At 49.2% G+C, this 24,579-nt stretch overlaps 1 protein-coding gene across 2 annotated transcripts; it reads right to left on the reverse strand.

The window, feature by feature from the left end:
* Positions 1-840: 840 nt before the first annotated feature.
* FZR1 (fizzy and cell division cycle 20 related 1) lies at positions 841-24,497 on the reverse strand. 2 transcript variants are annotated; one of them, XM_063358151.1, is made up of 14 exons: positions 24,386-24,497; positions 15,331-15,476; positions 14,148-14,273; positions 13,840-13,903; positions 13,307-13,434; positions 12,766-12,848; positions 12,159-12,342; positions 11,884-11,949; positions 8,050-8,152; positions 7,219-7,403; positions 6,103-6,336; positions 5,917-6,021; positions 4,994-5,086; positions 841-4,160 (listed from the first exon to the last, which is right to left on the reverse strand). In XM_063358151.1, exons 2-14 carry the CDS (start codon positions 15,397-15,399, stop codon positions 4,119-4,121), a joined length of 1,482 nt encoding a protein of 493 aa, XP_063214221.1. In that variant the 5' UTR covers positions 15,400-15,476; positions 24,386-24,497; the 3' UTR covers positions 841-4,118. The 2 variants fall into 2 exon arrangements, with proteins under 2 accessions (XP_063214221.1, XP_063214220.1); XM_063358150.1 differs by lacking the exon at positions 841-4,160 and adding an exon at positions 4,234-4,751.
* Positions 24,498-24,579: the final 82 nt, after the last annotated feature.

Below are 24,579 nucleotides of genomic sequence, written 5' to 3' on the forward strand. Positions count from 1 at the left end.
CCCCAGAGCCCCCAGCTCAGGCCCGTACCTGGGGGCCAGGGATCCCGCTCCCACCAGACGGTGAGGGCCAACTACCCGCAGCAGTGGGCAAGAGGGAAGGGGGGGACCAGGGTCCCTCGGGGCCAGCTTTGCCCCCCCAGCCCATGGGGGTGGTGTGCTTCAGCCAGGGGGCCTGGCCCGGCCGCCCCAGTTACCCACTGGTGGCTGGGGGTGGGAGGGAGGTGTCAGGGCTCCACCACCCCCCAGGCAGCGCCCCAGGGCTGGGGAGGGCAGGGAAGTCCTTAAAGGCAGCAGGGTCTGATGGGGCTTGTAGGGGGGGTTGGGGACCCCCCAGCTGGTGGGATCAAGGCAGCACAAAGGGCTGACACGTCCCCCCACCCACCCCCCCCGCCCCAGGGAAAGCCAGGTGGGAGAGGCTGGGGGAAGGGGGACCCCCTCTTGAGGGTGCTCTGGGGCACCCAGGGGCTCTGCTCCCCCAGCCCCGCTGCTGCCCACGGCCCTCGCTGCAGCCACGCCAGTAACTGCCCCACACCAAGGGGGGGCTGTGCCAGGGCAGGGGCACCTTTGATCCCTCCCTGCCCCACAGAGGGAAGAGGGGCAGGGCAGGGCAGGCTGATTCTGCACCTCCCTGCTCTTCCAGCACAGGAAAGTGAACAGGAGTGGGCAGGGGGGAGCAATAAACCCCAGGCAAGGCCTGTGTGGGGAAAGCTGGTACCTAAGGAGCCAGGGGGGGATGCTGCTGGGGGGCTCTGAGCCCAGGGGGGCAGCTCCAGCGCCCCCAGGGACCCTGCGCCCCTCACCTCGACGTGGCAAAGCAAAGCCGAGTCACCAAGGCCAAGAGCCATAAACTCACAACTTGTTTAATGCCAGTTAGATTGTTTTACATGGAAAAGTTACAACGCTCTCTATATTTTTTTTTTTCCCCCGCCATATGATGCCTTATATATAACAATGCCACACGGTCGCAGACTTTATCACACAAGCTCTGGGAGGATCTTTTGCTCAACCTGCCCACACGGTTCAGCGCTTACAGATCACACGCCGACGACACCAGCTTAGGTGAGCTTTGCTCTTTTCCCCACGGAAGACGCCGCAGCACACCCCGGGGCAGCCGCCAGCGCCACGCCACTCGCCTCCACGTGCCCAGACACACGCACGCACCCACCAGCACCCGCTCTCGCAGGGGAAGAGCTGCGGAGAGCACTCCTGCGAGCTCCGCTCCTGCCCTGGCCGCTGCGAGCCGGGTGGGGGAAGGAGTTTGTGCCACACTTTTAACAGCTAAGTCAATCAGAACAGCTCGGTCTCACTGCGCTCGTTAGCCAACGGGCTCAGCCACAGACCAGCCATGGCTTGGAAGTTGCTAGCCCTCCCTGCCAAGCATGAGGAGAGAAGTCACAATGACCCAAACTGCTCCCAAGGCAGCTCCGAAGGGAGAAAAAGTGAGAGATGTGGTTTGTGGAGGTCCCTGGCAAGAGAGGAGCAGGGTGTGGGGACAGAGCAGCGAGGGGCTGTCCCCCCTCCGCAGCACCCTGCTGGGAGCACTGGAGCTCCCAACGCCCCAGGACTCCTCTGGGGAACGCACCTGAGAGGCAAACCCCCCTCTGCCATTCCTGCCGGAGTCCCGGGGCAGTGTGGAGCCCCGGCAGTGCCACGCTCACCCCGTGCCACCCCATGCTCCAGCTGCGCTGCCCGGCTCCCTCCTCCTGCTCCGGAATGGGCACAAACCTCCGTGAAACCACCCACGGCTGAGACCGCGCATGTGCCCCCATCCCAACCATCTGTTTCTTCCTGGAGGAGAAAGCAGCGTCTCCCGGGGGTCTGCGCGTCAGGATTTAGGCAGGAGATGATCCACAAGAGACAAGCAAATCCACAGCAGCAGCTACCAACCACCTCCGCCCCTGGTGTAAACACCCCCATCCCTGGGCCCTGCTGCCCCACGGGGCGGTATCACACAGGACAGACACCCGTGACAGACCACGACACGCTGCAGGTGGCCTTTCACTTCAAACCTGATCACCAACTTAACGATCCAACTTAAATCTTAACAACTCCTCAGTGCTTTGTGCTCATCCTTCCACACGATGAAGTTTAACAGTGCCACTGAAGGTAACAACGAGCAACAGGAGAGGGGCTGGGAAGCCATCAGATGGTTTTTAAGCCACAGCCCCACACTCCTGCGGCAAGAACCAAAAGTAAAGTGGTTGTGTTGAAACCCCACTTCATAAATTACATTGAAATTACGTTTTGGAGGCAAGTGAGGCTGTAAGACGACAATGCGGCTGCCGATTTGGGCTTTGGGGACTCAGCGCTGCCAGCCAGCTAAGGAGCAGCAAGCTCCTGGCACACGAGCTCCTCACGAGTGTCCCCGAGAACCTGCAACACGCAGAGGGAGCGCCAAGAGCCCGACGCAGGCACTGGTGTAACGGCACACGTGGTCAAGGCTGTAGTGAACAGATTGGCACCTCGCTGCCCTTCTCCGTACCAGCCTTCCTACACCTCAGAAGCTCACCCTAAGGATACCGGTGGCACCGGGGAGGGACACTCTATTCCTACCACCACCCCTACAGTCTGGTTTCAGGGAAAGGAGGAGGAAGAAACACAAATAATAATTAAAAAAAAAAAAGAGCGAGAGAAAAGTATTGCCTATGCACGCTACAGAGAACAGGTCAAGGTCTATATACACAGCCAGGAAAATGCAAAGGAGAAGAGGAAGGAGCACTCACGCCCCAGAGCACTCGAGAGGGCACGAGGCAGGAGCCAGGTGTGCGGCAGGGAGAGCATTGGCACACGTACAAAGTAAGACAGGAACAGGCTGCTGCCAGCGTAACAGCTTCTCTTTAAATTAAAAGCAACACATACACACAAGCGCTTCACATCGCATCCCACGGCACTCGTCACACAGGCTCCAAACACACAAGCAGGCACTCTCTTCCCATACAACTTAAAAAAAAAAAAAAAACAAAAAACAAAAAACAAAAACAAAAACCTCTAACGACAGGTCCCTGGCTTTGACTTGGAGATAAAAAAAAGCAACACTTCTTCCTTGCATTAGAAAAAGAAACCCCCCACTCGCCCAGACATGGTGTTTCCCCCCTTCCAGCCAGAAGAGGCCATGCTCTCTCCAAGAAAACCAGATCCACAGGAGTTGTTTTGTTTCTCCAACACATCTCAACTGCTTTTGTCCTCAGGAAGACTCCAGAGCAACCAGCCTGCCACAAATGGCACTGTGGGAAGCTCCACACGCATGGTGGTTGTGGTTGGGTTTTTTTTGTTTGTTTGTTAAAGCCATTGTTTTTCCTCTCTGTTAACTAAAAGGATCAGCCCAGAACATGCAATAGCAATTTCAGAACTTTCTGCATGTGCTCCCTCTGAGGTGGAGCCTCTTCAAGTCTCCTCCAAAGTTCAGAGCCCCAAAATATATTCATTTGAAGGCAGCTGTCAAGGATGCCAAAAAAATCAAGCTGTCTGACGGGAATGATTGTATGAAGTACTACAGTACCCATTTGGAGGAAAAAAAAAAAAGAAAAAAAAAAAGAGGAAAATAAGCAGTTCTCCAGTTTCTTCACGTAACAGGGATGTCAGGTATAAACAATGCCCTTAGCTAATCAGAGAGGCTAACGCCCAGCCTGGAGCCTGGCCTCCTTGCACCGGCTGTATTGAACAAGTCTGTCTGGCTCCTACCTCCACAGATGTCCATCCAAGGACAGAGGGACCCACTCCCACAGAGGCAAGGACACTCTCATCTCTCCCAAGAGGGGACAACACAGCAGCTGGGATGGCCTTGGTCCGGTCTCAGTGGTCCACGTCGTACAGTTTTCTCCAGTAAACACCACCAGGGTTGGAGGATGCTGGTTTAACGCTTCTCTTGTACCCGTTTCCCTTTATGAAGGATGAATCCGTAAACCTTTGGCAGTTCCCTCCCCTCCCCAACCCCAGCCCAAATACTGCCCAGCGTGGTTCACAAGCACGTATTTAATTAGCATCTCTTGGGTCCATCCTCCAGTCCCACTGGCTCTCCCTCCCCTTCTGGCTGATCGTTTGGGGTTCCATGCACACCCAGGGAGCAGTTTTATCCCGGTCTCTCAGGCTGTAGTCTCCTGGGCCGCAGTAGATGGGGTTTATCGTATCCTGGTGAAGAGGTTGAGAACGGATACAGACTCCTGAGAAGAAAAGACAAAGCAGCGCTAAGTACTCCACAGCTGTGCTGCAGCACCACTCCGTGTGCTTTTGTTGTTTTGTTTTGTTTTTTTTTTTTTTTTTCTTTTTACTAAAACAACTGCTAATCTGGTGAGGTATCTCTAGCTCGGGCACGATTCGAGCTCACCATTCAAAGTCCAATACCATAAATATTCCCATGTTCTTTTTCCAAGTGATAACAAGGAGCACGGCAGGCGGGTGTGCCATTCCCCCAGCTTTGCAGGAAGCTGTACCCCAGAGCTGTCAGAAACCAGGGGGGCACCCAGTAGCGAGCAGTGCCAGCTCCCCGCAGCTCACGCCTTAAGGTCTCCCTGCCATTCTCCCCTGCCTCTGCCAGACAGCCAGAAAAGCTCTCACGGCATCTGGCACAACCCTCTTTTGGTGATGGCGAGTTGTCGATGGCAGCATCCACGATCCCATTTCCACCCAAACCACCATGTTAAGCAGTTTCGTAAGGAGCCAGGGGATGAATCATCTCTGAGGACCAGGTCAGTTCACCGCAGCGTGCTACAGGGAAGATGGTGGGCGCAGGGTGAGCTCCCTGAAATGCTGCCCTGGAACAGCCAGGAGAAGGAAGTTGTGTCACACTGCCCGGGGCACACAGAGGCAACCTTTTATTTCATCTGATGACTGCAAATCCCTTAATACTCAATGTTTAACCCTTCACTGCATCCAGCCCTCCATCTGCAGGACATGATGATGCAGCAGAACAGAGCAAACGTGGACTGAATTCACGCCCCAAAGGCTGAGCCTCCTGCAGGACACAGCTGCGGCCATCCACACAGCACATCCTTACCTTTGTCGAGCGAGTTTTACTGAAGACGTTCCAGAAGCGCAAGGTTTCATCTCCAGCTCCTGTAACTATGGCCTCCCCATCAGGGGACATCGCCTAAGGCCAAGAGAGAGGAACCTTTAGCGTCTGTTACATCTTTGAGGTTGCAAACAGATCTTCATTGGAATGCATGAGACACATTTAACTCTCCTTCCTACTTGGCTGGCAGTGAGAAACCAAACAACTACCTCTGCTTTCATGTGCCTTCTTCAGTCTCAGTAGGTGCCAATTCGAGCACTCGCATCTTACTTAAGCGGCCATGGAACACATGGGTGGAATTATCATAAAAAGGATTCCCATGTTAAGAAATCTAAGCCATTTGTAATTGAGGCTATTCCTCCCCAGACCATAAATACGTGTTAAGGTAGGAAGTGTGATATGACTGGCATTTGCCAGCTCTATTAGTCACTTACATTGGAATCTACCTCACAAACAACATCAGCGTGTTTATAATCTGTTATGAATCTGCTGAAAGCCCTACGTAACAGTAACAAAGCAGGTATGAGATCAACATGGATTAACTGCAGCAAGCATTTTAATGGCAAATTAGGACTGAAAGCATTAAATTCTTCCCCTGTGGCAGTCACCAGCGAAAAGTCTTAAGGGAACAAGAAGAGATGCTTTTGCTTCCTCAGAAGAGTTTTGGCAGGCTTTTCTATTCATTAATAAAGCCTCGAATTTCCATAACAGCAAATCAAAGTATCCCTTGCAGGCAAGAAAACCTGATACAGAGCATTTTTCATTGCTTGCAGCACAGCATTCATATCTCCACCTAGCCCACAGGCAGCTTACGGTGCTACCGGCACTGCGGCTTTGGGTCTCATCTCAGCACATGCGCAGCCAGAGAAGCAGCTACAAAAGTTTTCAGAGACGTGGCCATCACCTACCAGATATAAGACTCTGTACGAGTGCCCTGTGAGCTTTGCTACTTGAGTTAATGAGGGGTATTTCCAGACGAGGATCTGGTTCTGCGAGTATCCGTGGGTACTCACCTGAAAGGGTAGAGGTAAATATGCATTATGCCTCCCAACACAAGGGAGCTCAGCAGGAGGACGGCACAGGGAGGAACTTACTAGCTCGTTGGCGTGTTTCGACCACGCCAGGTTGCACACTTGTGACCCAGTGTCGATGCACTGCAAAGGCTGCCCGGTGAGCGTGTTCCAGAAGCGTATACAGCGGTCAGCTGTCCCACCGCCGGAGGCGAGGAGTCCATGTTGGTGTGGAGACCAGGCAATAGCTTTTACTGCTGCAAGATGCTCTGTGTATTGTTGGACAGGACTCAGGCTGGAGTGATTCCAGACAAGGAGCTGGCAGAGAGGAGAGACATGATCAAACTTGCGCTGCAGTCATGCGTCCGCAACACCCACAAACCACGATGTTGCACTGGGACTGATGAGGGCGGTTGGGCAACAAGATGATTTCCCACAGCTCTGCCCAAGCACGTGCATCTCTGCTCTGCACTTGCAGCCCTGAAGCCAGTCCCACCCTGTCACCACACTCAACTGGGCCACAAGGAAGGTAACAGTCCTTAAGTTAAGCCTATGAAGCCAGAGACATAGCATCACTGAACGTGAACTCAAAGCCTTCTTTTGTCTTTACGGCTGTATTATTCCAGAACACATTTAGAAATATGCTCAAGTTCGTTAGAAGTTATTCTGAGCAGGAGGAACTCGGTACAACCATGCTGTCACACAGACATCGGGCAAATTCACTACTTAGCAACCTGCTCCAAAGGGCTCTGAACACTGCTTCTCCACACCAGATGCTTCTTCCATATGGTGCTCAGTGAACTATAAGCCTACGTTATAGGTATCAGAACTTACAAAGCTCTAAACTCGGTTTCCTTTTGCACATATAAACATTATTGCAACAAACTTGACTATACTGTCTACCTAAACAAAGTCAGGAAATACAGCTCAGCAGTAGCTTTGTTAAACTCAAACCCCTGAGTCAAGCTATAGATTTAATTAGCCAAATACAGAAGCAAAATTAAATTTGCCTTTTTAATTTTATTAGAGAGAGGAGACAGAGTAGAAGCTTATCATGATTTGTGTTTGGACACAGTCCAACACGTGAAACGGATAGCCCCTTTCAGAGAGGCTGAGTATCCTTAAAGAAAGGGGGTCTGACATTTCTTGGTGAAGATCTAGAGACATTGAGCCTCCCGTGACTCCTTGGAAGTACTATACCTTATTATCATTCCCTCCAGAGGCCAGGAGCTGGTGGTCCGTAGACCATTTGAGCCCACAGACCTCCTGCCTGTGGCCCTGGAGCCGCCGCTCAGACTGTAGGGGTGGGGTGCGGATGTCCCTCTGAAGGATCATCCTGTCGCGACTCCCAGAAGACAGCTGGTCCGCGTTCCACGCCAAGGCACCTGTAACGCAGGCAGAGCACAAGAGTATGTTGTGGGAGTCCTGCGGGAGCGGCTGGGCAGAACTCAGCCACCACAGTTGCCAAGGTTTAAAAAAAAATAAAATAAAATAAATCAGTGCTTACAGACCTCCAGACTATCCACTGTCTGGTCCTAGACTAACATATAAAGAAAGGTACTGAAGGTATCACTAATCACCTTTCACAGTGCAGTTAAGCACAGAAATAGAACTCAGAAGGTGCCTTGACTTCCTAAATCTCACTCCAGCGTTCAGATTCACATCTCCGAGCAAAAAAATACAGTCCCCGCAGAATAAGGGAACTGGAAATCTCAGCGTAAAGCAGCCTGCCTGCAGGGCTGAAACCGGAAGCCAGTGGCAGTGAAAAAAGATGTTGTAACCAAACCTAAAATGCCTCAGACACAGAGGAAACACCTGCTACAATACTCAAACACCACCACACCCAACATCAGAACACCACAATTACTAGATGGCAGCATTTTGAAAGACTGCTCGAGACATAGTAGGGAATAAATATCAATTCTGCTACTTTTTGAGCTCTGATATTTCAAGCAGACCCCTCGCTTCCAAGGAAAAAGTTGAATCACGAAAAAACGAAACATGTGAAACCCCTGCCTCCCACGTCCTTACCGACTCTGGCTGTGTGCCCCTCTAGCATAGAGAGCTTTTTTCCTGCAGCTGCATCCCAGATCTGTACAAAGCCTTTGTGAGTGCCAACAGCTACCAAGTTCCCCTAGACAAACAGAAAACCACGATCAGTAAAGCCAGTAAGTAAAGACAGGCTTAAAACAAAAGCTAGAAGCTGAGGAAAAGACTTGAGATAAACCTCACAAGATGGAAAGCATCCAGAGTTCTTCCATCTCACATCTTTTCCCCACCAAGAGGGCCAAACAGCCTGGCTGGAATATATTTATTGGAACAAGAGCTGGAGAAGCGATTGGCTCCTTCTCCCTCCCACACCTCTTAGCAAATGCCTCAAGAATCTCAAGACAGAAGAGGTTGCTCTCTCTCCCCTTTCATTTCGCAGAGAAAAAACAGCGCAGACAGGAAACAGGGCCAAAGATAGGGCAAATCGAGTTTGGCAAATCAACACATTGCTACTGGACTGGTGCCACATTTTGGCTACTTCGACCGCGGGACTCGCTTTGAGAAACCTGGTCTACTGGGGCCTGATGGGGCCCGCTTGTCAGCGAAGGGGAAGGTGAAGAGCATCTTTGGTCAGAGGCTTGCCAAGCTGGTGAAGAGGGCTTTAAACTAGAGTCGCCAGGGGACGGGAACCTCAATCCGTCCTGCTTCTATCAGTACGATGCCAATACCAGTGACAGATACTCAGAGCCTGGAGAAGGGTTGCAGGTCAACAGGAGGGCAGCACAAAGGCATTCCAGCCACCCCAGCCAGTAAGTCATCTTCATCGGGGGCCCAACTTCAATGTCTCTATGCAAACACACATAGCATGGGGAACAACAAAAGGAGCTGGAGACGTGCGCACGCCTGCAGGGCTATGATCTTATTGGCATCACAGAGACATGATGGGAAGGGTCCTTTGATTGGAGTGTTGGAATGGAAAGATACAGGCTCTTCAGGAAGGACAGGCAGGGGAGACGAGGAGGGGGTGTTGCCCTCTACATCAATGACCAGCCAGAGTGTGTGGAGCTCCCCCTGGGGATGGATGAGGAGCTGACTGAGAGCTTTTGGGTCAGGATTAAAAGGAGGGCAGGGACAGGTGACATTACAGTGTGGGTCTGCTACAGGCCACCCGACCAGGAAGACAGAGCAGATGAGACCCTCTATAGACAGATAGGAGCGGCATCATGGTCACAAGCCCTGGTCCTCATGGGGGACTTCAACCACCCCGATATCTGTTGGAGGGGCAACCCCTCAGGGCATAAAGCAACCCAGGAGGTTCCTGGAATTCGCTGATAATAAATACCCTCTCCAAGTGACAGATGATCTTTAAGGTCCCTTCTAACCCGAACCATTCTATGATTCGCTGATTCTATGATAAGAGCCAACAAGGAGAGGTGCCATGCTGGACCTTGCTCTCACCAAGGAGGGCTGGTGGGGAATATGATGCTCAAGGGCAGCCTTGCCTGCAGTGACCATGAGATGGTGGAGCTTCAAGATCCTTAGGGCAGTGAGGAGGGCGCACAATAAGCTCACCACCCTGGACTTCAGGAGACCAGACTTTGGCCTCTTCAGGGATCTGCTTGGCAGAGTACCATGGGATAAAGCACTGGAGGGGAGAGGGGCCCTGGAAAGCTGGTTAATCCTCAAGGATCACCTCGTCCAAGCTCAGGAGCGATGCATCCTGACAAAGAGGAAGTTGGGCAAAACCACCAGGAGGCCTGCATGGATGAACAAGGAGCTCCCGGACAAACTCAAATAGGAAAAGGAAGTCTACAGAGGGTGGAAGCAAGGACAGGTAGCCTGAGAGGAATACAGAGCAACTGTCCAAGCAGACAGGGATCAGGTTAGAAAAGCTAAAGCCCAGACAGAGTTAAATCTGGCCAGGGAAGTCAAGGGCAACATGAAAGGCTTCTATAGGTATGTCAGTGACAAAAGGAAGACTAGGGAAAATGTGGGCCCTCTCCAGAAGGAAACAGGAGACCTGGTCACCCGCGATATGGGAAAGTGAGGTACCCAACAACTTTTTTGCCTCGGTCTTCACCAGCAAGTGCTCCAGCCACACTGCCCAACTCACAGAAGGCAAAGGCAGGGACTGGGAGAATGAGGAACTGCCCACTGCAGGAGACCAGGCTTGAGACCATCTAAGGAACCTGAAGGTGCACAAGTCCAAGGGACCTGATGAGATAAATGCGTGGGTCCTGAAGTAACTGGCTGATGAAGTTGCTAACCCACTGAAATTGTGGCAGTCCAGTGAAGTTCCCGCTGACTGGAAAAGGGGAAACATAACCCCCATTTTTAAAAAGCGAAAAAAGGAAGACCTGAAGAACTACAGGCCAGTCAGTCTCACCTCTGTGCCAGGCAAGATAATGGAGCAGATCTTCCTGGAAACTATGCTAAGGCACATCGAAAATAAGAAGGTGATGGGTGACAGCCAACATGGCTTCACTAAGGGCAAATTGTGCCTGACAAATCTGGTGGCCTTCTACAATGGGATTACAGCACTGGTAGGTAAGGCAAGAGCAACTGACATCATCTGCCTGCACTTGTGCAAAGCATTTGACACTATCCCACATGACACCCTTGCCTCTAAATTGGAAAGACATGGATTTGACGGATGGACCACTCGGTGGATAAGGAAATGCCTGGATGGTTGCACTCAGAGTTGCGATCAATGGCTTGATGTCCAAGTGGTGACCAGTGATGAGCTCTGTGCCTCAGGGGTCAGTACTGGGATTGGTGCTGTTTAACATCCTTGTTGGCATCATGGGCAGTGGGATTGAGTGCACCCTCAGCAAGTTCGCTGACGACACCAAGCTGTGTGGTACAGTCAACATGCTGGAGGGAAGGGATGCCATCCAGAGGGACCTGGACAGGCTGCAGAGGTGGGGCCTGTGCAAACTTCATGAAGTTCAAGAAGGCCAAGCGCAAGTTCCTGCACCTGGGTCAGGGCAACCCCCAGCACAAACCCAGGCTGGGGGATGAAGGGATGGAGAGCAGCCCTGAGGAGAAGGATTTGGGGGTGTCGGTGGGGGAGAAGCTCCACAGGCCCCAGCACCGTGCGCTGGCAGCCCAGAAACCCCCCGCAGCCTGGGCTGCATCCCCAGCAGCATGGGCAGCAGGGCGAGGGGGGGATTCTGCCCCTCTGCTCCGCTCGGGGGAGACCCCCCTGCAGTGCTGCCTCCAGCGCTGGGGCACCGACAGCAGAAGGACACGGAGCTGTTGGAGCGGGGCCAGAGGAGGCCCCAGAGATGCTGGGAGGGCTGGAGCCCCTCTGCTGGGAGGACAGGCTGAGAGAGCTGGGGGGGTTCAGCCTGGAGAAGAGGAGGCTCCGGGGAGACCTTCCAGCCCCTTCCAGTCCCTAAAGGGGCTCCAGGAAAGCTGGGGAGGGACTCTGGAGCAGGGAGGGGAGCCACGGGACGAGGGGGAAGGGTTTGAAACTGGAAGAGGGGGGATTGAGATGAGATGTGAGGCAGAAATTGTTTGCTGTGAGGGGGGTGAGCCCCTGGCCCAGGTTGCCCAGAGAAGCTGTGGCTGCCCCATCCCTGGAGGGGTTCAAGGCCAGGTTGGACGGGCCTTGGAGCAACCTGGGCTGGTGGGAGGTGTCCCTGCCCAGGGCAGGGGGGGGTCGAACTGGGTTATCTTTACGATTCCTTCCAACATAAACCGGTCTGTGATTCTATGAAAACACATTTGAGTTGTGATACTTATAGGGAGTTTGGGGACACACAGGAAAATAACTCAAGAAGTTAAAACCTGTGAGGAAGAGCTACAGAGCTACAACGATAGTGTCTAAATGACAAGTGTTTCAGCTGTCACTGTTGACAATGTTATACTGACCCGTTCTGACCAGCCCACAGATGTTACAGAATCTCCTTCCACAGAGAGATCACACAGTCGGGTTACCTTAAAAGTAGGACAGAATGGAATAAGAAACGTTTGTTATTGTCATACTACACTATTAGCTGTCTCACAGACTACTACCTAGTTGGGGACAGAGCATTACAAGTGCTTAGTCCTTCACACAGCACGTTCCACAGCTCTGAGAAACGCTACGGCTGGAAAAAACCTACAGCAACAGGCACTTCACTCTCCAGACATCGAGGATCCTTTACCTGGCTAGTACAAGCGCTCCATAGGTAAACACAAGTCCCAAGGCCAACGCTGAGGACGTTAAGAGAGGACCAGTCCACCAGGTTCAGGTAGAAGTCATCCTGCAGCTCTGGGGCATCCAGCACTTTGAAAGGAATCTTTGAGATTTTCCGAGTTGGTTTTCGAGGTGATCTTAGCAGCTTCTGACTGTTTACAAAAACAGATATAAAGAGAACTACAGGATCTTACACGTCACAGCAGATGGTAGACGCAGATGTAGCTGCTGTTTAAAGCATACCTGCATTTCTATAGAAATGCACAGACGAAGAGGCTGCAAAAGTCTTTCCAGCAGGTAAGACTGGAAGGAATTAGGTCCCGCTTCTATAATGGAGCCAGGGAGCAAAAAGGTAAACTAACTACTGAAAGTTGGCCAAGATATATTAAGTATAGGCAGCCTGGGCACCTGCAGGAATTCTTAGAACTTGACTATCACTACTTATTATCTCCCCAGATTTCCAAAACCAATTCAGATAGCAATTTTGGGTGCCTTAGAAAGAGGTCCTGGAGAACCTCACTGAATCCTCTGTCCCAACCCTTTCCTTCTCACAGTCTGTGGAGAATCAGTATTACCTTTTGTTGCTGACAGGAGACAGGGAATATGGCGACACCTCATTGCCATCATCTGGACTGGAGCGTTTTGTGCTGAGTGAATACTGCATAAAGAAAACACATCTAGTAAGAATTCAGCGTGCCCAAGACCTAGGGGATCATTCGCAACATTCACTAGTGCCTGATGCCTAGCTAGCTCCAACACCCACAGTCAGATTTTCCAGCCTTTTCAGTTCCTCCCTTTTCCAGACGCTTCAGAACCATACAAAAAACCTCATCTCCACTGAAGTCCAAAAGCGTGATTTGTTCATTTACCCCACACTGTCCAAAAAACCTTGGTTCCAACTCAGCTTCCTTGCCAGTATGGAAATAGGAAGTAAGGCACTTGCTGCAGATATTTATGCTCTCTTTACAGGCCACCAAATTTTATTATCAACATCTTATCTTAGTAAAGCCACAACACTAACTCACTTGCACTAGCAGCTTGGCAGAACCGTGTGCTTTGTTCCTGTGATGCACACGTGCAACCTCCACTGGTTTTAACGCAAAGTAACTGACTTACAGTGAAGAGAGACTTCTTCTCTGGGGTGGACGGCTGCAGCCTCCTGTCTTCCGTCTGTGGGTCTTGCACCTTCTCAATCCCCGCTCCTAAGAGTTCATTCTTCAGCAAGGCAGAGTAAGCAAGACCATCTGTGAACCCAAACGAGCGCTTAGGCAGAGAACTTGGAAGCAGCAGACAGCTCTGCAGGGAATGGCAGGATAACCTCTGCCTGACTTATACATTCACAGGGCCTCTTAATAAGCCTAGGGCCCCAGTTTGGAATAAAGATTAGCAGCAAGCTTCCCCTCCTTCCACTCCATCAGAAGGTGCTTCCCTGGCACAATAAATGAAGGGCTACAAATAGCCTCTCACTTCCCATACGCTTGTCAGAAGCCTACTGAGGTGACCTGGTATTCACTCTCGTGATGTGGGCGTTTCTTAAAACACCAGCACGAGTTTTTGCATAAGGACAAGAGTGCCAATGTTCCTTTTATTTCCAAACTCACCAACAGTTTGAAATAAGTGTGGCGCAAGTGGTAGAAAGGTGGGCTCACCTTTGCCATTGTCTGATGTAGCATCCTTTGCTTTTCTGTTTTGACTTGGTGATTTTTCGTTTTCCTGAAAGGGAGAGAGACATGCTGTAACCATACAGAAACCTCACGATATGCGTTAAAATAACAAACAAAGCAGTCTCCTGGACCACAGGGGAAGCCTGTTTGAAGACATGCATTCAAAGGGACTCTTTTGGGGAAGGAAAAGACCATGGTGCAGAAGGCAAGCAGGGCAATTATGCCAGCCAAAACAAAATGCACCATTTCCTTCGTTCCAAGACTGAGCTGTAGGAGAGGGGGACAAAACTCACATTTATTCTGTGGAAGTTGATGCTCCAATTGGCCCCAGCTCTTGAGGGAATGAATCTGTCACCATGCTTACTAGGAGAAGACATCGGAGAATTGGAAGGCGTCAGGGTTCTTCTCATCTCTGCTACCTGAATTAAGGAATAAAAGACACACACAAGAACAAGTGTTGATCACAGTAGGGGTCTGAAAAACATCTGAGGTCTTGTCAAAGTTGAGCATGCCTAAGTAGAAGAGCCAAGCATTCGTTTATCCCCTTAACAGAACTAGTGAGCATGTCAGGGTCCAACTGTAATGGGAACTTCTGTCAAAAGAAGCAATTAAACAGCCTCTTTCTCACTGCTCCTTCTCAAGCTGCCATTGTCAAGGTAAACACGTGGAAGGATGGAGCAGGGAAGACTGCTTGCAGGGCAAGCAGCAGATTCCTCAATGTGGTCACATTCTTTTTCATAGAATTATTTCTGTTGGAAAGGACCCCAGCTGAGAATAGGGCTAGTTTCAAGTTATGTTGAAGGTCACAGCCTCATCCAGTTGAGTTTTCAGCATCTCCAAGGACACTGACCCCACAAGCTCCCTCTTGCGCTGTTTGGATGCCTTCACTGTGAGTATTTTTTCCTAGCATCTAACTGGAATTCCCCCTGTTGCAGCTTGTGTCCACTGCCTTCAGTCCTTCCACTGTGTACCTCTGAAAAGAGTCTGACTCCATTTTCTCCATAGCCACCCACCAGGTAGATGAAAGCAACAGTTTAATCCCTCCCGAGCCTCATCTTCTGCAGGCTGAACACAGGTCTCAGCATCTTCCTGCTCCAGCCTCCCAAGCACCTTGGTGGCCTCCACTGACTTGCTCTATGTTGCCAAACCCTACAGTTGGTTTCTATGTTTGTTAGCACCCAACTTTTTACGTTCCTGAGATTATTTAGTAAGAAGGCATTACTGAGCTACATAAAAATATCTTAACTTATTTTTCCAACCTGAACTGAGTTTATATATTCAAAAGCTTTGTTGAAATCAAGTTTTTTGGTTATTCCTAGAACAGCTCAGGAACACACACCTGCTCACAGCCCAACAAAAGACTACGGTTTGCTTCAAAGAGGTCCCATATCTTTGAAGTGAAAACTGTCACAGGCAAGACAGACAACAACGTAACAGTCAGACTAAGGCCATTTAGCACAGCCCATTTGTACTTACGCAAGGAATTGTGTTTTCATTCTGTATGTTGATTTGGCGTAGGAGACGTCTCTCGTAATCCTGGTCCATGGTGGAAAGCAGAGGGGCTGGGGAGTTCAGCAGGCTCAGGAATTTATGTTCATGAAGTCAAATCAGTAATTCGTCTTCTGCAACAGAGAGGGGAAGAAAACCACCAAAATATTACCCCTTCATAAACAAGCAGCCTCTTCAGAATCTCCTAAGCCTGTTCTTTCAACTTGAGACCACTTTTCCTATCCAGAGCATTGGTATCAAACCTGTGTGAAACAGCACAGCACAGGGCTGCTAATGAAAAGCATTTTTCTGTATTACTGCCCTTGGTTGCCGATTCACACAAGCAGGCAACCAGCATTTTCTGCGTGACAGGACCTCAGCAGGCAGCCACCACAACTGGAGTAGAGACTGCGATACTCAAAACCAGCCTGTTGATGTGAACTGCTGCAGCAGAGTTTAGGGAGCCTTCAGTGCTCAGGCATGAAAAAAACAGACACCTACAGCCTATCCCACCACAGCCAGACCCATACCTCAGGCCAGAGGTACGACAGCAGCGCATACCACTACACTGAAGCTAGTTGGGATACTTTTAGCCGTGTTAGAAGCATTCCAGGCTTTTAGTACCACGCATTGTGGGAACACAGGCAGCTCTGGACTAGGTAGCCCCCTGGGTTAACATTCAAGGTCTGATGCCCACGCTCTCCCAAATATTGCTCTCGGCTAGCATAAAGCTAGCTCACTTATGGCTATACGGTCTATAAGCAATGTTAAGCATCTTTCAAGCACATGTTTTAGGATAGGGCTGCCTCATAGCCTAGATGTGGCTGGCTAAATTACAATAGGCATCAATAAAGAAATATTAACTAACACTTCTGCAAGGATATGTAGTCACAGCCCTTCTCCAAGCTCTGAAGCACAGACCAACATCGTTAGTGTCCAGCCTCCCCGACTCCCACACACCTCATGCTTTGTCCACAGCTCACATTGACACAAAAATGCCAACAGCAGAAGAGAGATGCCAAGTTGGTCTTTCAACAATAAACATCTCCAAAGGGAAAGGTGGAATCCAACACACACACCACACAAAAAAATCCCCACAATAGACAGGCACCTGGAAGCTGTTCAGAACTTACAGGGATTTTCATTTGCTGTTATTGTATAAACACTTACAGCATCTGGCCGGAGTCCCGGCTACACAAATGGAGTTGCCTCGAGATATAAACTTGTGACAAAGTCCAAGAGGCAACTGCACACAACCGACTGTGCTGGGAGACAAGCTACACACTGCCACACTGAGGGCCTGCCACGAACTGCCTGCAGCTTCCTCTGCCAGTGGGTAAGGTTTGTTGGGAAAAGGTTTACCTCCAAGAACACAAAACCTACCCAAAGCTTACCATTAAAAATTGGAGACAAGTTACCAAGCTAAGAGGGGTACAGCAGCAATCCAGCGAGATGTGACTAAGTATTACAATATCCTATGAAATTAGCTTGAAAGCAAGATAAAGCACACAAACTCTAGACTACAGGCATCTGTTAGATAGCAGAACTACTTTCCTTTTACCTAAGCCGCTTGTTAGTACTGAAACTTGGACTTCTTACAAATGCTGAAATGCAGAGGCCTTTTCTTCCTTGCCATTAAGCATACCAACACTCGTACAGGAGCAGCCCTGAAACAGATAGTGCCAAGCTGTTTCTGAGTACACCTGCTTACCTCTGCCACCTCCGCCCCCAAGCTTTTTTCTTTTTAAATTTAATACATTTATCCCATATGTTCTTTCAGAGGCAAAACTGGAGAAAGCTACCAAGTTTAACAGTAATCAGCTTCCACCAAATGAAGCAAAGACTCAGAGATGGTTGAGTGTTATTGTGAGTGAAAAGTTGTGATGTTATTAATGAAGGAGGTTAAAAAAAAAAACAAAACACAAAACAAAAAACTTAGTGCATCCCATGCCAAACACTCTCCCTCATTTTTTAGTTGCCTTACCTACCTATGGTCTTCCAAACCTACCTTAGAGGTTAACAGGACCTTTCAAACCAAGCATTTCAACAAAATGCTTCTCCCCCAACGCCCCCCCCCTTTTTTTTTTTTTTTTTTAAACACGATCAAAAAGAGAGATCAGCTTGCAGAACCCACAGCAGGAGCGTGATCAGCTGGGGAACACCACACATTTGAAGCATCCTCCCAAAATGGCTCAGCACATTATTCGTGAGAGATCTAGATCCAGTTACACAGCAATGTGACAATTTAAATTCTGGATATGAAACACATTTGCTTTTAGAGCTTTTCATTTGAGATCCCGTCTGTACAAATTTTGACTACAACTTCTAATCAGAAATACAGCATACACAGAGTGAACAACCAAAGAGAGTGCATAGGCAGAACATGGCAATAATACCAATAAGCCCCAAACAACCTTTTTCAGGCTTCAGATGCTTCAAAATAAAGCATCAACATAACATTAATTGTATTTGAATTACCAAGATACCCTCTACCCCCTTCGGCCTGGTCTAAATTTGGAGATATATTCAGGTTTTACATTTAAAAGTTCTCCTGCCTTTGGTATCCCTAGAGTCTCTCACTTTCACCAGCACCTCTCGTGTTGAACACTTATCCACCCAACTACCTTCCAGTTTTAAAAAGGGCACAAACAATTTCTGGAATAACAAAGGGTCAGGGATTGTCCAGCTCTCGCTCTGCTCAGGTAGGCCATGTCTTGAATTGACAGAGCCAGAACAGCCTACGTTTGTTACCTCCACTTCAACACTTGCTAAAAATTCCAAATAGGTACGGGCTGCCTCCCAAACGACGGAGAAACAATTTTACAAAATAACTGCATTCATTTCCCTGCCAGCCCTGGCATTCTGCATGCTGGCTTATTAAAAACAAATCCATACCTAGAAAAAACATTTAAGTATTTGAACACATTAAGGTTGGGTCAATAAAAAGAACAAAACGCACTTGTTCAGCACCATAACTTCACCTAGAAGTATTGTTCTGAAAGTAATTTGAATTGCGATAAAATCCAGCCAATTCAAAGACAGGACACAAGGTGCATAAAGAAAAAGTCAGTCAGAGTACAAATTCTTCCCCAGGAATCAGAAAAACCCACCAAACCCCACCTTTCTTCTCCAAGTGTGAATTTAGTAACAATATATCCAATAAAGTATCCAAACTTTATATAACAAAGCATCCAAAAAGAATACATAGTACACATAGCTCCTTGAGATCTTTTACTTCTTCAAGGAAAGAGAACTTTGGAGTCCCCATACTCCCAGTCCTTATGGCAAAGCCTTTCTCACTTGTTCAGGGGAAATGGAAAACCCACCTGCTTCCCACAGACAAATTTAGAGTCAGCAAGAGCCTACCCCAGACCAGAGCTACTACCTTCTCTTCGGGCCTGTATTTAACCGCACAGAATTTGAAGTAAAAATGTGTCATTATTGATGTGCTGAATATTTACAAGGTCTCAGGAAGAACCCTGTAATTTACCAAGGGGAAATGGACGGAGTAAACAAGTACTTAGTCCTCTTAGTCATGAGCAGCAGGATTTGAAACAAAACCCAGACGTCCTGCTTCCCCAAAGCCAAAGTTTTCATCTTCCAATGATTTATCTAAAACCTATTACGGGGCAACACTTGCAAATCAACAAGTTGAAGATCTCGGCTGGCAACAGAAAAGGTAACCCATCTATCCATGCCAGCTGAAGAGCCCTGCACCTCCTTCGTGCCAGCTTCGGCCCTGGCCCGACCACGCCACGCGCCCATTCAGCTCACCCAGATGACAAAAAACCACCCCTAACTCAGCCCCAAAGGGCAGACGTTTTCTGCTGGTTTAGTAAGCAGCACCTCCACCTCTTCCTGAAGTACTGTAAGAGTATTTCTAGTTATGGACTCTTCTATTTCCCAGACTTCCAAACAAGTGGAAAGGAAAAAAGAAAAGGTAAACCATAGCATTTTTGCTATATAATAATCAAGCCTGTTACAAATGCATCCAGAATGCTAGAGCCAGCTTCACAGCACTAAAGCAGACATCAACAAGGAGCAAGACACTATGCTTGGACAACCTGAAGTAGAGCTCGTGCACTTAACCCAGAGGAGGAGAGTTTACGCATTATGCCAAGCAATCAATCCTTTTAAGTAACTAGCCTGCTTTCAAAAGCACTAGTAGCACAAAAAGCTAGAGCCTTGTGTAAGTTTTACCAATATTTATCTTTTTAAAGCTATAAGTACGCAAATTCTTATCCAGCGATTTATTAAGGTATTAGCGTGAAAAGCATTTATAGAATTACCCATTTACAAAAGTAACCCCTAACAACGGAAACAGGTAAAGCTTAATGTCAACACAAAATACAAACTTTCTTGCCTTGCACTTGTGAAAGAAGATTGTTCACAACTAGGTATTGCAGAGACCACGCCAACAGCAATGACAGCATTACTTCAGCGTTACAGAGACAGACAAGATCTCCGCCCTTAAGCCTCACTCTTGAAGGCTGCACAGAGAATCAATACTCCACCAATAAATCAAGATGCTGCATTACTGCAAGAAGCATCACATTGCATCAGTATATTTCAGAGCGTAACACGTAGGCGACTATTCTTTGCTGAAGATCTTGCAAAAATCCATGTTATTTCTGTCTTTCCAAAGCACCCTACAAACAAGCACCTCCTGCCTAGGGAGCTCGCAAACCCCTTTATACACTCGCTACCATCAGCTCCAGAATGTTTAAAAAATGTCAACTTTTGGGTGACCAGCCACAGGCGTAACTGAATTCAAGGTTGATTTGAAAGGCCAAGTGGCTCAAAGACATAGCCAAGACATTGTTTTCACCTCCTGCCTGCACTCAGTCTCCCAGTTTGTAACAGTAGTAACAGGAGCTCGGGATGCTGCAATTCCATACTAAGCTTAGGAGACAAGCGGCATGCACAGCTATCTGTGCCTCCTTTCGCCTCCGGCGTCACAAAATATCACCCCTTCCTCACAGGTAAGGGCCCAACCCGTAATTCAGAAGGGAGGTGACAAATGTCTGGTTTTCTGCAACTCACTGCACCTCCACCTGCGCTCACAGACAAGGTACAAGACTTCCCACTGCCCTCCAAGTCAGCTTCTGAAGCTAACTTAAGGCTTTGTGTCTACCTTTCCAAACCAATGTACAGTCCTACCAAGATGAGAGAGGAACTCTGGCCAGCAAACCGCAGGGCAACAGTGCTAATTTAGGACACTCAGGTCACAGAGTGCTGCGGGAAGCCCGCGTGAGCCAAGGATGAAGGAGTCATGACAAAGAGCTCCGGACATGGCATGGGCTTTAGCGCACCAGCAGAAACTCAGGGTTGCAACACCTTCAGGCAACAGCAAAATCTCTGTCTTTGGAAGATCCTTTGCTAAAAATAAACACCCCCCTCCACTAATACATCTTCTGAGTACACCATCACAAGCCCAAAAGTTTTTCACCAGATTTTCATACACAAAATAGTTGTTCTTAGATGCAAGCCCTCATCTGAGGGGAAAACACCAGGAAGTCTACCAAGAACATTGTCATTGCTGCCTCTTTTACGTGGATGATGCTCAGATATTACCAACATTTTCAACACAGATGTTCTTCCTAAATCCACCTTTTTTCCACAACTGGAAGAAGAAGAAGGGGAGACAACACAGTCAAGTCTGACACACTGTACTCAAAAGACAAGGACATTTTCAACTCAGGACTCAAATAATACAAGTGTGATGGTTGATTACAGAGATGAGGTGTCAGAGTCAGCAGCCCCCTTCACTGTCATACCCACACAGCAGCCAGGCTCTGAGCTGAGTGGTTTCCAAGTTCACTTCAGCCTGCTTTTAATAAGTTAGGATAATTGTAGGTTTGTTACTTTGCCTTCATAGATGACGTTTTCATTCAACACACATCTCACTGCGGTGTACAGTAGTCTGTTAGGAACGCAGGGTTTATCTAAGCAGACATGACAATCATGTACTCAGCAGGGGATTGCTCAGAAAATCACCACCATTAAAACCATTTTTATTGCCTCCAGGTAGTGATTATTTTATCTTTTCACCATGCTGCTCCACAAATAAGAGGGCCACGCCTGCTCCCAGGGAATGTGAAATAAAGTACAAAGTCTCCAGCAGTGCAGGAGGCCATACCTGGGAAATACACAGAGCGTGAAAACGTAACGCATGCTCAATGAGGGGTGACCTCTGTGTCATCTCTTGCCTGTGGGTCAAAAGGCATTCTCTGCATCTACTTAACAGAAAATCTCATAAGAGGTTCATCTATTATGAAAGCAAAACACATAAGAAGCAGCAGAAAAAAAACACTCCGGTTTTAGAGATGCAACAATTAGCAGAAGGTACCCGGGTTAAACAGCGTTTGAGCACCTCTTCCTTTCTGGCAGTTACAAAGGCTCGATTAAAGCTCTGAAGGCTGAGTTAAAGATCAGGTTCAGCTCTGGCAGACCACGCTTGAGAAACACCGAGTGCTGAACAAGTTCTGCTACTCCCATTTGCTCTGCTGTTCCTGCACATGCAATGAAACAGGTTCCTGAGCCTTTGTGCTCTGGCAGAGCAAAACACTACCCTTTTCTGCAGGTGCTGGAAGATCATACATACACCGGGGAAGGAGCTGGCCACAATTCCCTCAAGTTACTACTTGACAAAAAGGGGATCCGCATTAATCTTGCCACGTTCAGCTTTGAGATTTCCCCTCAGTCCGTGATGTAACCTGTGCCAATCCGACATGGCTGGATGCTGCTACCCTTCCCGACTCACGAGCCATAGGGAGCACCCATAAACCACACAGCTTTCTTAGTTCTACTCACCACCGAGCCCCATCTCAGGCATGAGAACTGAGCTACTGGAGCCCCTAGTCAAGGAAGCAGAGGGCAAGTTGCAGCAACAGCACTTCTGTTTCCATTGTCACCTAACGGCAGTTTTCCCCACATAAACACACATTTCAGACAAGTCACCAGACAGACAGGCGAAATGGAGGTTCTGTTTTCAGCTGTTCGTCAACCAGCATATGATGGCACTCATTTTGGTGATTATATTTACTCATTTCTTTATTCTGCAGACCGCGAACCATTTAAGAAGGAAGTGGGGATGAATGGATGAAGCACTTGGACCTTAGGGACATGGGGCCTTTGTAAGGGTGGAGTTTTTCCACGTTAAGCATTCTAAACTCAAAGACAACTTAATTAGGAGTAGAGGGAAGCACAAGAGAAAGGCTAGTGTATGCATTTTGTACCATTTTACAGAACCTTCAGGGCTTTTGTTTGTTTAGTAGTTTATATGCTCTGTCTAGGCATGGTAATTTTTATACACCTACTAACTTTAATAACATTCAGTTTCCCTTCAAAAAAAAGTACAAAAATTCATAGAGTATGGTTGTCTGATTATGTTACATCACAAAACAGAGTACATTCAGCTAAGAGCACCAGCTGTAGATAAAAGGTCTGCTTTATCGGAAGCTTTATCAGAAGTCAGTGCACTAAAAGCTAAGATTAAAAATTCACCAGCATCTTTGTCCACAGAGCTTTGGTGAAAAGGCCAGGCGATTCATAAGTCTGCTTCGTCACAGAATCACAAAAGAGTCTGGGTTGGAAGGGACCTTAAAGGCCACCCAGTGGCACCCCCTGCCCTGGGCAGGGACACCTCCCACCAGCCCAGGTTGCTCCAAGCCCCGTCCAACCTGGTCTTGAACCCCTCCAGGGATGGGGCAGCCACAGCTGCTCTGGGCAACCTGGGCCAGGGGCTCACCACCCTCACAGCAAACAATTTCTTCCTAATATATAATCTCAATCACAACATTTAAGCTACTGAAGGTGCAATAGTGCCCCTTGTCAAGCCACAAAAGAAAGTCACAGAATTCAGAAAACGGAGCAGCTTCAGTCAACAGCCCCAGAAAATTCTGCTCCTGTATTAACAATAATAATAAAATTTAAAGAGTCAGTCTTTAATAAGAGATGTTGTTGCCAGCAGGGGAATTGCTTTGTGAACAACCCACAGCACAAAATACCAGGCTAGCGTCACTGAACACAGTAACTCAGTAAGAATCAGCACTTCACAAGAAAATGAACACAACGCCTTCAAGAGAGCTACAAATCAAGGAAAAAAAGTCATCCACACAATAAAGCCTGGGGCACCTTCGACAGAGGACTCCAACATGACCTAACAGACTTCACTGTGCTTTAACGACTCCTCTAGCAGAACGCCTGCCCTCTCACCACGCGCGGAGGATGCTCAGTTTGGACTTTTAAGACCTCAAGCTCGTAACTTGCTGAACGTGTGTACTACTTCCATTTACAAAACGTCAACAACACATTAAAAAAAAAACGTAATGAAAGTCACAGTGGTATTTAGCTCCCTCAGGCCCCCAAAGGCCATCGGATGGACAATGGCACATCACCAAGTTGTGCTGCACGTTAACAAGTGATTTTGGATAAAAGTTTCTGCTGCTGCTTGGTAGTTCTCTTTAGTAGTAGAGGCCATGCCACAAAAATCTCCGCTGTCCTTCACATCATCAGTTTGATCAAGAAACCAAGAACTGGCGAAGCTGAAGTAGCCTCTGGCTCTCATCACACCTTCCCAAAGTGGGCCATGGCGCACTGACCGAATAAGGGCTCTACGGCAAGAGCTCTGCCTAGGCCAGACAGCCCCCGGGGTCCCGAGCCATAGTGGCCATTAACACCCTCGTCCGATGCCGGAGCGTCACAGCAGATGGACTCCGAGGGCAGCGGTGGCCGTGCCGCCGAGGGGTGGCCTGACGGCAAGCCCGGCTCAGGGACCCCCAGTGACCCCTCAAGGATGAGGTCCCATCCTCCCACAAAAAAGGCCCTGCCGAGGAAGCGCGGCCATTCCGGTCCGGAACCGCTCACCAACCGCCCGCGGCTCCAGGCGCGGGGCAGGCCCATAGGCCGCCGCCCCTCAGGGCCCGAGCTCGGTCCGGGGCCTGAGCTCAGGCCAGGGGCCCCCCCTACCAGTACCCCCCCCAGCCCAGCTCCGAGCCGAGCCCCCCGCTGTGACAGCGGCCCCGCCACCCGCCGGCCCTACCTGCCCGGCCGGCGCGGCCCGGCCCCGCTCCGCCTCCTCCTGTCAGTCTCCGCCGGCCCCAGCGCTCCCCAATATGGCGGCCGCCCCCGCCGCGCTGCCCCCTCGCCCGCCCGGCCACGCCCCTGCCCCGCGCGGGGCACGACGGGAGCGCGCCCCGCCCTCCCGGTTCGAATCAATACAGGCGGGCGGCGGCG

This window comes from Chroicocephalus ridibundus, chromosome 22 (assembly GCF_963924245.1).
Source record: "Chroicocephalus ridibundus chromosome 22, bChrRid1.1, whole genome shotgun sequence".
In the NCBI taxonomy this organism is placed as follows: Eukaryota; Metazoa; Chordata; class Aves; order Charadriiformes; family Laridae; genus Chroicocephalus; species Chroicocephalus ridibundus.